Genomic DNA, 14033 nt, shown 5'->3' with positions numbered 1-14033 from the left:
AGGATGAGGAGTAGAATGAGAAGCTTGATCTAGGTACTTATCTGGCCTGTAGTGTTTCAGTGTAAGATCAATGAGGCGGGCTTAGGACACACTCTTCTTTCTGGCATCTTCCATTGGCTAGTGTAGGCCCCTCCTAGCATGCTGGCTTTTGTGGATCCCATTCTCAGGTGCCTATCTCTCCCTATTCATTGTATAGGGAGCCTAGATGCCTAACCCAGAATTTGTGGATTCCAATGATTTTCTAGGCACCTTACTAGTTAAGTGTTGCAACACTCAGCATGGCAATGCCTAAGGCCAGATCCTTAAAGGTAATTAGGCACCTAACTGATAGATTAATGGACGTGAGCTGCCTGAATAGCTCTGAGGGTCTGGGACTATGTCCCTTTGTAAATCTGGACCTATAACTCTAACTTCTGGGTTGAACATGAGCTAACAGCTGAGCATAAGTCACACAGGAACATGAGTCTGGTGTCTCATCCCAGGCCCTAACCAAACGTTTGTCCATAGCATAAAACTGTTGGCACAAATTGGCAGGTCAGGTCTGAGATGCTCCAGCAGCGCTGTGCTTCCTTGGTGCGATGCCTGATTCCAGCTGGCAGAAACAGCCCCTTGCTTTTAGAAGCATAAGCCCCAACCTCATTTTTCAAGCGTTTCCCTTAACTCCTTTCCCCCTCATTACGATTAGGAATGGGCACAAACCAGGGCTGCTGAAAATAATGTGAGCTCCAGTTCTATCAGCTTTCCAGACTGATTCATATCATTTCTAAACAGGCACGCAAGGCTGGAAAGAATTGTATTTTGCTACCCTCTACTTGGTTGTCCTGTACACAATTGCTATTGAAGAACTGCAATTATTAGCAGGAAGGCCTGTGGCAGCTGTGTTCAGTTTAGATAAGAGTGGGTACTGCTCACGCTAAAATGGAACAGATTCCATTCAAAATAACTAGGGACACACATAACCACCCAGCCACTCAAAAATATTAGAATATATATATATAAGGAAATAGGTGAAAGGATTCATTCAGTTCTAATTAATATCCTCTAGGGGGAACCCTTGATCAGTATTAGAGTACATATCCATACCAGATCACAGTAAATCTTCTCTGATGATCTCATAAGTCCTAATTGTGCACCACAACCTAGTGGTCTTACTCAGTTTTTCTCAACCTTTAATCTAAGATCCCAATGGACTTCAATGGGGGTTTGCCAGAGTAAGAAATGCAAGATTTGTCCTTTAAACTTTTATTGTAAAAGGCATGAATCTTGACTCAGACTGCTGTAAATCAGGAGTAATTCCAGTGAAGGTAGTGGTGTTATACCTGTGCAAAACTGATGTAGGAGAGAGGAGAATCAGACCCATATAGGACTCCTGAACAGACTCATATAATACTGGAGATCCCATGGTGTGATGCATCATTATGATGTAATAACATTGCATCTCTCCACAAAGGGGTAATGTTATCATCAGTGATGCTATGTGACTGTGTGAAGATGCAAACTATTGTGCTGTAGTGATATTATTTTGTCCTGCAGCACAGCTAAAGATAAGAAGAAAAGATATAGGGGGGTTGTACATGTATGAAGAACACTTATTGTGCTTCCTGGTCAAACACTAAATGTGAACTTGGTTGAATGACCTTCCAGGAACTTAGGAAAGAAGGTAGGGTGACCAGACAGCAAATGTGAAAGATCGGGACAGGGGGTGGGGGGGTAATAGGAGCCTATATAAGAAAAAGACCCCAAAATCGGGATTGCCCCTATAAAATCGGGACATCTGGTCACCCTAAAAGAAGGTGACACCTGTACTAGGGAACAGTTCATAACAGTGGGTAACCATGCCGCTGCACCACAAGGCACATTAGCCACAATCACTCGCTCTACACCAATATGAAGAACCATCCATTGTCAGTGACTACTCTATGGTTAGGAACTGCCATCCCTCCTCAACCTCCTTCTGTGACTTTGGGCGCTTCCCTCCTGTTTTTTTCTTTCTCTCTGCTGTAAGGACGTGCAGCCACTTTTAAGGGAGATGCAGCCCAAGCCTCCTGTTAGTGGGCCATGGTCCCTTTAAGGCCAGGCATTCTGAAGGATGTGCTATCCAGAAGGAGCAAGTTGCGGAGCACAAGGCTTGCTGGGAAAGCGGGAAGCAGGATAAAAGACAGGGCCTGTTCCTCAGTAAGAGGAGAGCCTGGGGATGAAACAAGACCTGCTGCATGGCTAAGAGAGCTGGGGAAGAAGCCTGGGAAAGGTGAGCCCAATAGGCAGGACCCCCATGGATCAGTATATTGTTCCAGGCAGGAGAGGAATGAACTGTTTAATCCAGGGAGGACAAATAACTATTGATATCAGCCTTACCTCAGCAAGTGTGAACCTGGATATGAGAGGTGGGGGTGATTAGGCTTGTGCTGGATGCAGGAGAAGGATGTGGCCTGGCATGAGAGAAGAGGTGTGGGCTTGTAGCCTGGTGTGTGCACCTGCTCTCATTTAGGGGTCCACAGGGAGAGGGGGGTCTTCCAGAGTGGGTTAGAGGAAGCCCCACCTTTCACTCCCCTGTATCTAAGGGGAAGACTATGGATCTTGGGAAGAGGATTATAGCCTGAGCAGGGCAAAGGGACTGTGTTTTGTTTCCTTTGGCCTATTTGGGACCATGAAAGGATAGAGCATTTTGATTTAGCCAGAAGGTAAATTGATCCAAACTACCCAACCAACCAGAGGGAAGCTGAAGCATTACAGGGGAAGGGATGCTCAGCTATACAATCTGACATAGAACCTGGTAGGCTGGCCATGTCATACTCCCCCATCTCACCCTCGAGAGAGTCAGCCAGCACCTGTAATGCTATGTTAATAGCCAGATCTGAATTATAGTTGCAGTTGAAAAAAATTAAGAAATGGAGAGAAAAGAAACACATGATAAGAGAGAAGAGCACTTGTGATGGGGTATACCAGACCCTCTGAGGCCCTGCCACACCCCGCCCCAGAAAAGGGCAGTGGAGAGGGTCCTCCAAACTGCCTAGAGCGGCTATGTGGGACACCACCAATCAGGGCCAGCAGCCTAGTATAAGAAGAGCTGCAGGGCCAGAGAGAATTGAGTTCCTTGCTGGAGCTGTAGTAGTGTGGCTGGCTGACCGACTGACCTACAGAACCCTAGACAGGGCACTGCGGCCAGAACCCAGGGAAAGCAAGAAGGCGCTCTGAGCTGGTTGCTGGGACTCCATTAGGACAAGGCCCTGAGGTAAGGGTGAAGATGTGGGGGCTGCAGGGAAGTGGCCCAGGGAATTAGAGAAGCCATGCGACATAGATAAAGGGATATAGCAGACGGCTGCTACCTACAGGGTCCCTAGGCTATGACCTGGAGTAGTGGGTGGGCACGGGTCCCCCGCACACCCCATTAGCCTCTGGGGGGAAGTGGCCTGGACATTGAGGCACCCTAGAGAGGCAACTGAACTATAGTGTCCCAGTTGGACAGCTGCAGCCAGAAGGCCCAAGAAGAGGGCGAAGACATTGTCACCAGGGAGGGAGCCTTGGGGCACTATCCCAGAGCAGGGACAAACTAAGGGCTTGTCTACACTGGCACTTTACAGTGCTGCAACTTCCTCGCTCAGGGGTGTGAAAAAGACACCCCTGGGCGCAGCAAGTTTCAGCACTGTAAAGCGCCAGTGTAGACAGTGCACCGGTAGCTACGCCCCTCGTGGAGGTGGTTTTTTTAGAGTGCTGGGAGAGCTCTCTCCCAGCGCTCTGCAGTGATCACACAAGCCACATTAAAGCGCTGTAGACGAGCCCTGAGAGAGAGAGTGCAGGCTCTGGCACATGCACTCAGCCAAGGGGGTGCTTATGAGAGGTGGGTGTGCCTCGTTACAGCACTTAAACTGTGTCTTGCTTGTGGCAGGCTATGGAAAAGCTTGCCAGCACAGGTTGGGATATTCAGTTAGGAAGACTAAGGTTGGTGGTTGTTAGACTTTACGTGTTCAAAGGCAGTCCCTCAGGCCACCATAGTGCATGACTCTTTCTTGATTTGTCCTGTTTTTAATCTTTAGGTTGTGTGTGCCCCCATCTTTAAAAAGAAGAACTTCCTTTATTCTCAGCAAAGTGAGGTATTAAAATATATTAATATTTAGAGTTTTGAGAACATTTGCATCAACTGTTTATCTCAGATGTCAGTATATACAGGCCATGTCTACAATGATAGCTCTGTATCACAACCTGGTTATTAACTTAATTACCTCTGAATTTTGATTTTCCTTCTGGAATTTAATGAGCATTTCAAAGATATATTTTGATCATCCATTACCTTGTTCAAGGATGTCCCCTTCCTCCATCTTGGCCAGGCTAATAAGCATTTTAATTAGTTTCTCATTCCTGAGTGTTTTTCTGACTGAAAGGAGGGTAAGCATATTTTCTGAAGCCCGTCTTAAACCCATCACCATGTTTTATGCCCAGGTACAGTAAAACAGACTGCATATAAATAAAAAACATACAGAATACTATAGCTCAGTGAGGCTCAGTTAGCTGTCGCTGGGACTTACCGTTGGTTTGCGTCTGCCAGATGGCATCAGCTAGGCCCCAAAGAGCAGGGAATATGAAGAATACAGCAAGTTGGTTTGGGTGAGGGTTCCACAGCAATAGTGCTATTATACAGGCAAGGTTTGTAATTGCAGCTGTATGTTTAGGACAGGAGGAGAAAACATAATTACTGTTATAAACTGGAAATTTCATATTAGCTATACAGCGTTTCAGAGTCTATTGCAAGACTTCTTCAAACTCTATTGAGTAAAATAAGGTCAGTGAACCAGGAAGGTTCCAACATTTGTACTCATCAGTTTAAAGTCACATGAAGACACTGCAATACTCTCTCGGTTATCAGTTAATATTGTACAATGAAACAGTTGGTAAGCGCCTGTTTTCACATAGTCATCCCAGGCCATGTCCTAAATAGAGAGGAATTCTGAGCTAATGTAGATATTAACCCACAGGTTAAGACCTACCAATGGGAATAGTCAAGCCAATGTACCACTGAGTAGGCATAGGGGACCCCAGAAGACTTTGAATCCTAATGTGATGTATGTGTCTACTGGTAGATAACTGAAAGGATGTTTCATTCTGTTTTCCATATACTGTCTTTAAATATAGATTTTTGGTTTTTTAAGAAACCATTAAGATCATCTAGGTTGCCTGTCGAAAGGGCGGCTGCCATTTTATCTTTCTGCTTAGATGGAGAATGTTAGTGAGTCACTGCATTTTGATCTCACACTCCAAGGTCCTGATTCAAAACCCACTGAAATCAGTGGAAAGAGGGGTGGGTGGGCGGTGGCTTTGAATCACACCTTTATAAAGACTGTAACTTCTTTGTTTTCCTTAAGATAAAATGAGTCACCAAGAGGGAGGAATACACAAAGAGCAAAAATATGTATGGCAAAAACTGAACTAGAACCTGCAAAGTTCTAAGGTTCTATATTAAGAACTCTGAATCTCTTGTCTCTAGCTTTAAAGCTACCTTAGGGAAAATTTCTAGGGCAATGCATGTGGAATCAAGCAATGTGGTTTCTATTAATAAAGGGAACCGTGCTATGGAATTCAGGACAACTCATTGTAATAAACTTTCTTCAAATGGCACAGAAATCTCATTTTCAGATACTCAGCTGAAAATGAAACACTTGCCTTGATATTTTTCTGCCCTGGTAAATTATTTATTGGGACCGCCTTTTTTCAATGTACACTGAAAGGAGCCCTTAAATATATCCATCACATATGTCTCTTCTCCTCATAGTACCCTACACACTTCTTGTCCATATGCAGCACTTCATTTATTCTAAACTGGCGCACTGAGATAGTTCTCTCTCTTGCTTTTATTTTCATTTTTTCTGTCCTACAAAATGCGTGGCAATTAGGACACAGGACTAATGTTCAAAACATATCCTGCAGTTATTAGACTGACTGCCAGTAGCCCCAAGTTCACATTTCCTCCCCAAGGACCAAGCTAATATGTTAGCTCATTACTCACTGTGTTTTTTAACCAAAAGTAGGCAAGGAGTTTGGTCCTGACAGAGCTATTGGTAAATTCAGATCTCGTTGAAGCAAATAGCAATACTGCAATGGAATTCAACAGGATCAGGATTTTGTCTCTCATTATTGGGCCATCTGGCATCAGTCACATTAGCTCCAAAGAACTAACAGCTCAGCCTGAGTATATCGTATCACCAAAAGCAGGGTGAGCTGAGCCTGTCAACAGTGGAGACAAGCTGAAATGAGTCAATGGAATGACTTGAATATGCCGCTTAATTGCAGCTCCTCTCTTCCCCAGCTCCTCTAATGAATGAAGAGTTTGCCTCCAGGTATATCTCCTTCTAACTGGTAACCTATAGCATGATGCCCCCTGCCCCATGCTCTGGGAAGGGAGCACAGGATTTGTCTTACCGGATGAGATAATTGGTCCTCCAAGCAGTCTTTACATACCTAATGCAAATAGGGCTTTTCTGCCAGTAAACTGGGAAACCTTTCCAAAGAACAGAGAGCAGAACGAATTTGCAGCTGAAAAGGAGATCATCACATAACCAACAAAATGTATCCCCAGGGCACAGGTCACATATGCCTAAAGAGAAGAGAACAGACACACGGCATTGTTATTCACAGACTACGACTCGCCTTTGTGGCCAAAGTCAGAGGGTCTGATTCTCAGAGCTGGTGAATATTCATACAGTGTAGACATGATCAATAAAGCACAGTTATGTATCTCCACTGTCAAGTCTCTGGAATGCTGCTGTATCTGGCCTCCAGCAACATTCCCATCCCAGTTCCCAGTGAGACCTGCACCACAGTAGCAGCATTTCTTTTAAAGGAACAGGGGCTGCATTTGGAGCCCTATTTCCCCTTCAGATCAGCCCCCATGGTAGTGTGTGATGGGGTCTACATGCCCCATGCTGAACCAGGGCAGGGAGTAGACAATACTGGTCCTGCCCCTCAACAGGTGCAAGGCATGTTCCCAGTGGAGGAACAGTTTAAAGGGACACTGGTAGCCCAGGAGAAGGTGAGAATGAGCTGGCACCAGGAAGCAAGGTTGATGCTGAGAGCTGTTCAAGGAATGACAACAGCTTTGTGAAGGCTGCGCTAGCAGCAGGGACTTGGGCTCCCCCCTCCCTCCTTGGGAGTTGAAAGCCATAAGTGAGAGAGATTGACTGACTGAACAGGACACTGAGAGACTGAGGAGAGTCTGCTAAGCCAGTGACCCTGTTCCAAACTGAGGAGCTCCAGACTGGTAGGAAGTGACCTGGGGGTAACATAATTTTTGGGGTAGCTCAGTAACTGGGCTGGACACTTTGAGAGAACTCCTAGTGCTCTGTGTTGGTACCTGGTGGAATGGGTGGGTCCAGGTCCCCCTACCTTGCTCCCCCCTCCTTTGTAGTGACTGAGCTTTGGGGGGAGCAATTGGAGCATGAGGGGGTGATTGAGGCCACAGCCAGGATGACTAGACCAGTAGAAACTGTAAGACCAGGAGCTGACCACTAGGCCATCTGGTCACTAGACCTTCTTGCTACATAGTGGCACAAGAACTCTCTACCCTTCCTTGGATTTGAACTCTAATCTCCATAAAAGAGCACCCCCAGAAAGGGAATGGATTAGTAATGGGTACATCCTCCCTCCCTGGTTGTGCATGGTGCTTGAATGCTACAGTTTCAGTTGAGCAGTCTAAAAAGATGTTCATCTCCTTCCCTATTTCGGATTCCTGGAAGACTTTCGGAATGTACAGCTGAGGAGTAAGTCTGTTTTGTGCTGATTTTTTGAGAATGCATGTGAGGAGGGGTGGTTCTGACTCTTCCTTATCACTTCAGGCTGTCTGGTTTTGAACATGTTGTGCAAGTAGCTAGATAATGTTTTGTAGCCAGCCAGCTTACAGATCAGCCATCAAGCCATTCAGTAGGATTCAACAGGGGGATTTAACTTCACAGCCCTAACTTAGTCTCCCTATACCAGTGGTTCTCAAATGTATTTGCTCATGCCCTCCTTCTTTGTGTCTAGTCGTTTATGCCCCCCACCTGCTACACAAGTACATATACCAATAAAAAAATCAACATGCAACGCTCACTAAATATTAAAAACAGTAAGGCATTGATTCAAACAGAGCCATTTAAGTATATAGGAAATACCAAGCCATGCCACCCTTATTTCTGCTCTGCTGCTGAAGGCAGTGCTGATGCCAGCAGCAGCTCAGAAGTAAGGGTGGCATGGCATACCCTGAGAAGGTCTGGAGTTTTCTGAAACTTACTGTACTAGTGACTATGACAAAAATGTGAAAAGCCTGAGCCAAGACAAAAGGAAGCCTGAAGAATGACGAGGTGGCATGATAGTGTTAAAGAAGAAAAAACTTGTATTTGAACTAGCGATATTTTTGGGCCTGTTCCAGAACTCAGGATGAGCTAATCAGCAATTGCTCAGTGTCCTGTATTTGCAAATCTTATTTTAGAAGTTTCTAATTTTTGTTCCAATTTTATGCTGCCTCCTGTAATAGCACTGACTTCTGCCTTTTTAAAACTGCCATGGATTTATAGACATGAAAAAGAAATGTGCAATATAATTTTAGACAACTTAATAGAACTAATAGTTTAATAGTCTTAAACAAAAATGGAACCAAAATGTCTATGCAATACTTAAAAAGAAGTCAAGAACATTTTAATGATCAATAATGTATTGATTCATTACTGAACAAATACAAATATTATACCTAATTCTAAGGAAATTTTAAAAAAACCTTTTGCTGTAAACTCAAAATAATTTCTTTCCAGATTTTTTTTTGCTTTGATTTGGTTACTGCCAGCCACTTGTATTTGAAGAGCTCAGTCGGAGTTAATTCAAATAGTATTAGGCAGTAATTTAGCCTTGCCAAGAATGTCCCCTGCCATTGAATATATATCATTTTACTCTGAGTAATTATCTGGTAGATGAAATAGTATTAAGCAGAGGTAAATTATAAAGAGATCGGGTATAACTAGGAACATTCAGTCCCACCTTTGTATAGTCACCAGCAAGGAATGCCTGTTCAAACCCACTGTACATTGTCAGAGGGATTAGGAGACACTGTCGCTTATCTTTAAGATGCTGGAAAGTTGCTAGGAATGTGGACCAAAAGGACTGTGTCTGCATTTTTTCTGTCTCACTCTCTGCTTGGTTGGCTTTGATTTGATCCAGAAATAGAGCAATCAGCAGCACAGCTATCACACCACTACCTGCAAAAACAAAACAAATGCATGAAACCAGGAGGGAAGCCAAGAGAATGACAGACAGTTGGTTTATTATTATTCAGACTTAGTGCTTAGTTCTGGGTCACATGTTTTGGTGGCTGAAAGACTGATTTAAATACAGCCTTGTGGCCATTACTGTCTAATTAAAAATGCCTGATCTAAGGTCCAGTCCGCAATATGCCGCTGTGCACTTCACAAAATTCCCTCAGCTGAGGTGTGACATACATGTTATGACAGCCGCAAAGTCAGCTGCACCATTACATCAGAACAATCTCTCACTCTTCCAAGTCATATCAGAGGTCATAGGGAGGCTAGCATGAAAGAGTTCCCTTTGCATCTATCAGCAGCTCCTAGCTCAACTAGGTTACATCCACGTTCAATGCCAAGATATTCATGGTTAGTAACAGTCTTCCCCAAAATACTTGAAAAAAATAAATATCAGGCCACAGGTAGAATTTTAACTTTTATTTTCCTGGATCCCACTACAGATTCCTTTTTGATTGTCATCTCAAAACAGTGCTGGTAGCTGACTTGCCTATAACAGTAGTGAATGTATGGGACATGAAAAATGAGAGGAGGCAACTGCATATAGCTTGATAGATCAATTATGTGGCTGTACACTAATATAAAAACTACAAGTAACGGCGCACATTGACAGTCAGCGCAGATGATCATATACATATAGGGCCAAATTCTCCTGTCACTATAGTGTCATTCCACTGAAGTCAATAGGACTGCATTAGTATAAATTAGAACAGAATTTTGGCCCAGGATGTCTGAAGCAGCAGCAGGTGATCGTTTCCTTGATTAAAAACTCAGGGGCTGACTATCTTTTTTGCTACACTGGTGTAAAGCAGGCATCACTCCATTGAAGTAAATGGAGTTATAAAGTGAGAGGAGAATCAGGCCCACTGCATGTTTAACATGCTGCATATCCATGCATCACTGTAACACTGTAGTTGTGTGTGTGCATCTGCCTATCCATTAACTCAGAGCCAGATGCTTTGTGCTTTTCATATCTCCTCCCAATGCAGGGGCAGGCTTACCATAAATTGCACAAAACCACTAAACTTGCTTCTTAGGTACGTCCCCTTAAGACAGTGTTAATGTTAATGTTCTCATGAAGCGATTACAGGTGTTCTGTGATGGCTGGAGTGTAGCCATTAGTGATGTGAGTTATTTTTAATTCAGTTAGGGTTTATAGCAGTGTTATGGACTTATTGCAGGGAAGTGAGGAGTGCATGAAAAATCAAGGGACATTTGCAGGATGAATAGTCTATAAATTCCTATAGTGAACTGAGAGCAATTGCAGGAGATTAGCAGTTGTGAGGCTTATAAATATAAACAGAGAAGTCTACATTCTGGTTTTCAAAATAACCCCAAAAAGTCTACAAGATAGCCTAGCTATTTATCCTTCTCTCCAGCCAAGAACTGCCAAGTACACCTCTACCCCGATATAACGTGACCCGATATAACACAAATTCGGATATAATGCGGTAAAGCAGTGCTCCGGGGGGGAGGGGGGGACAGGGCTGCGCACTCCGGTGGATCAAAGCAAGTTCGATATAACGCGGTTTCACCTATAATGCAGTAAGATTTTTTGGCTCCTGAGGACAGCATTATATCAAGGTAGAGGTGTATATAGTCATCTACTAAACTGAAGAGACATTTAAAATATGTCTATGAATGAAATATTCAGATATTTGGTTTCCCTCAAGGTAGGAAAGTAATATCTCTTATTAAGAGTGAAAGAGAAATTGAGACTGTTGGAGTGAGGTCAGTGGAAGGCAGGATTACATTCGTTTTGTATGAGCAAAGCTTAGGGGAGCACACATTAGTAATCAGATTTAGAGTTAAAACTCACAACCCAAACCCACACTCTGCAGAAAGGTAGCAGCTCCAACATACTCCAGATGAGGTGGAGGGTGTGGGGGGGGGGGGGGGGGGGGGGTTCCTTTTTTACTTCCTCCTTTTTCCCATTAATTAAGCATGGCAGATTTGAGGTGTTTTGCCAGATGACACACTCCCTTCCATTGGTGTATTACACATTTAGTGTTATATCTCCACACAGAAATTGCATATATCGGTAGAAAACATAAAACCATGTCAAAAGGTGAAAGGTGACATACGTGGCTGTCAAAAACCTCTCCCCTTTAACCAGAGGGGAAGATTTTTATCTACCCAGTTTGGAGTCAGCTGCATTATAAGCTTTACTCACTGCTGTAAAATATCTCTGAGTGACATGAGCGTTCTTTGTCTTGAGGACTGGATTCCAATTAAAGTTGTTTCATTGGCTGCATTAGTCCTAATTTACAAGTGCACATTGAGGGGAAAAGAGGGTGTGAAAAGAGATACCTAACTCTGTTCATGTGTTTCCTCAGAGCAGAGGATGTTGTGCTGTCTTATCCTTTTCCCCTTGTCAGCAGCTAGATCCTGACTTCAGATCTAGGAAAACACTACATTGGCAAAATGCAGCCACACTAAGGTGGGCAGGCTGTAATGCACTCTTTATTCCTTATAATGGGCTTTTGGCCACATGTAGACAGACAAAATAGTCACTTGACAACTGTACCAGCTCTGGGCCCAACTCTACTCCACTAGCTTGGCCAGTGGAAGGAACCTATGAGCAGCTTTCACATACTCCATCCAGTGTGGGGGTGGGAGAGGGGGGTAGTACATACAATACCAATGTACTGGTATCATAGTGGTGCTGCAATGGGGTCTATTCCAGAGGGTAGAATGGAAACTGTTAATTCTCTCCCTCTGCCTAGAGGAAGAATAATTTATGCCTATCTCTGAGTGTTGTGGGGCTGGGACCAGCTGTAAGGAATTATGTCCTCTAAGCACAGCTGGGGTGTATCTAGACTATGTTAAAAGGATTTATTTAAAGTGTTAGCTAACCTGTTTTAACTATTTCAAAACCCTAGTGTAGACAGGACAAATTGTATTTTATAGGTTCTCTCCTAGGATTCACTTCAACCAGCTAAAATGTGTTAAAGATACAACTTGCTCTGTCTACACTAGGGTTTTAATAGATTTTCCAAAAGGAACCACTATTATTTACTATTATTTATTTGTATTATTGACTTACTCTGACCTCCCGCAGAAGACAGACCAATGAACTCCATGCAATAACTTCTGCATCAAGCCCATAGCTTGTGTCCGAGCTACAGCTTGTCTTTTAGGAAGACATCCAGTCTTAAAGACTTCAAGTGATGAAGAGTCTACCACATCCCTAGGTTTTAAAATAAGTGAGTGAACACTTAAGAAAACTCCTTTTATCCTAGTTTAAGCACATCCAAGAAGACAGACATTCTGTTTGGGGTTGAAGCTGAATCTGGCAGTAAGATTCAGGGAGGTAGGATCTGTAATGAGTCATTTTTGAACCCGATGAGTGCTCTCAGAGGCTCCATGTCACTCAGCCAGGGCTCAGCCAATCCACAGGTGCAGGTCTCACCAGATGACCCCAAATCCAGGGATCCACTGAGAGCAGCTACTTCAGTCTGTTCAACATTGCTACCCCACTGGGAGTAACACCTGCCGGTTGGTGGCACTGACACTCTGCTCCTGCCCCAGCCTCTGCTTGCTCCTGTTCTGTTACAGTCCCAGCACCAGCCTGTCCTTGTCCCCACTTCTGCTTTTGTCTTCTTTCAACCCCATTCTTGATTCTGGCTCCTGTCCCCAGCCCAACCACTAGGCTTGACTGCTGCTGCTCCAACCACTACCCCAGACCATCCACTACTCAGTTTCTGACAGGCTCTCTAGGAACAGGCTAGGGGTTCCTCTGTGGGGGTTGTCTGAAGTGAGCCACATTTTAAACCTTTCTTTTGGACATTGGTTGAAGAAAGCCATATTCTATGGGGCTTTCCTTAGCCGAAGTAAAGACTGGTCCAAGCAGGAGAGGATTGTGTGTGCCTAAATGTCCAAACTCTACCTTAATTGTAATTTTCATTCTAAGTAAAAATGTAAATATAAGGGATGTCCTGCTCCTTTAAGGACTAAAGGAATACAGAGTTGCACAAAGCAGCTTGGGCTTCTCAGAAGGAAACTGGTTGCAGCTCAGGAGAAAGGGGCTTTCCTTTTTGTCAGCTCAAATTGGAGGAGGAAGCTGGAAACATACTCTGCAAGTATCTGCAAGATCATTTTTGATTTCATTTGCATCTGGTTTCCCTGTAAGTGATGTTTGGTTGAGACCGCTAGAAGCACGTACCAGTGTAGACACCCAACAGGATATAGATTAAGGTCTTGGTTGGCCCACTCGATGCAGTGGTGTTAGTTGTAGCATTTGTCATGCAGTCATATGCTCCACAGCACATCAGGTCTTCTTCTGAGACTTCCGCTACTTCAGTAACAATGAAAACAAAGGCAGAACATGAGGGAAGTCAGATAAGCACAGTTCAAGGCAATAAGTAGAAATGGAGCCAAGTAACACAGGCTGATCATAGATCCAAGGTTCCCCAAAATTCAGCAATATTCTAGTTTACCCATTTATAAAGAAAGGACCAGTTACAGAGTTTGAATCCTGAGTTGTGCTTCTCCAAAGTTTGGGACTGTTCTTAGCTGGGGCTTTGGTTCATGCCACTCTTTATCAATAAGCCCTGTGCGGGAGGGGCATGCTTCCAAGGCCTGAAGTCACCCTGAGTAAACTTCAAAAAGGTTGATGGTTCAGTTCAGCACTCAAAAGGTTTTTTTTACTTTTTATTGAAGCCTTGTTTGAATTACTTGGGTCTGCAAAGCTGGGCTGGAAATCTGAAGAAAACGCTTCCCTAGCAGATTTCCATCTGGGTCACAGAAACCACAGGA

The 14033-nt window shown here is 43.9% G+C and overlaps 1 protein-coding gene across 2 annotated transcripts in view; it reads right to left on the bottom strand.

The window, feature by feature from the left end:
* Positions 1-14033, bottom strand: part of UNC93A (unc-93 homolog A) — a 30785-nt gene that overhangs the window by 891 nt on the left and 15861 nt on the right. For both annotated transcript variants that reach the window (XM_024205836.1, XM_024205844.1), the window contains 4 exons: positions 13441-13572; positions 8998-9215; positions 6451-6586; positions 4524-4655 (listed from right to left, as the gene is read on the bottom strand). In XM_024205836.1, coding sequence (XP_024061604.1) covers positions 4524-4655; positions 6451-6586; positions 8998-9215; positions 13441-13572 — 618 coding nt within the window. The remainder of the gene's footprint in view (positions 1-4523; positions 4656-6450; positions 6587-8997; positions 9216-13440; positions 13573-14033) is intronic.

Source organism: Terrapene carolina, unplaced genomic scaffold (genome assembly GCF_002925995.2).
Source record: "Terrapene carolina triunguis isolate 2854851 unplaced genomic scaffold, T_m_triunguis-2.0 Scaffold85, whole genome shotgun sequence".
Lineage (NCBI taxonomy): Eukaryota > Metazoa > Chordata > Testudines > Emydidae > Terrapene > Terrapene triunguis.
This window is presented reverse-complemented; position numbering and strand designations above follow the sequence as displayed.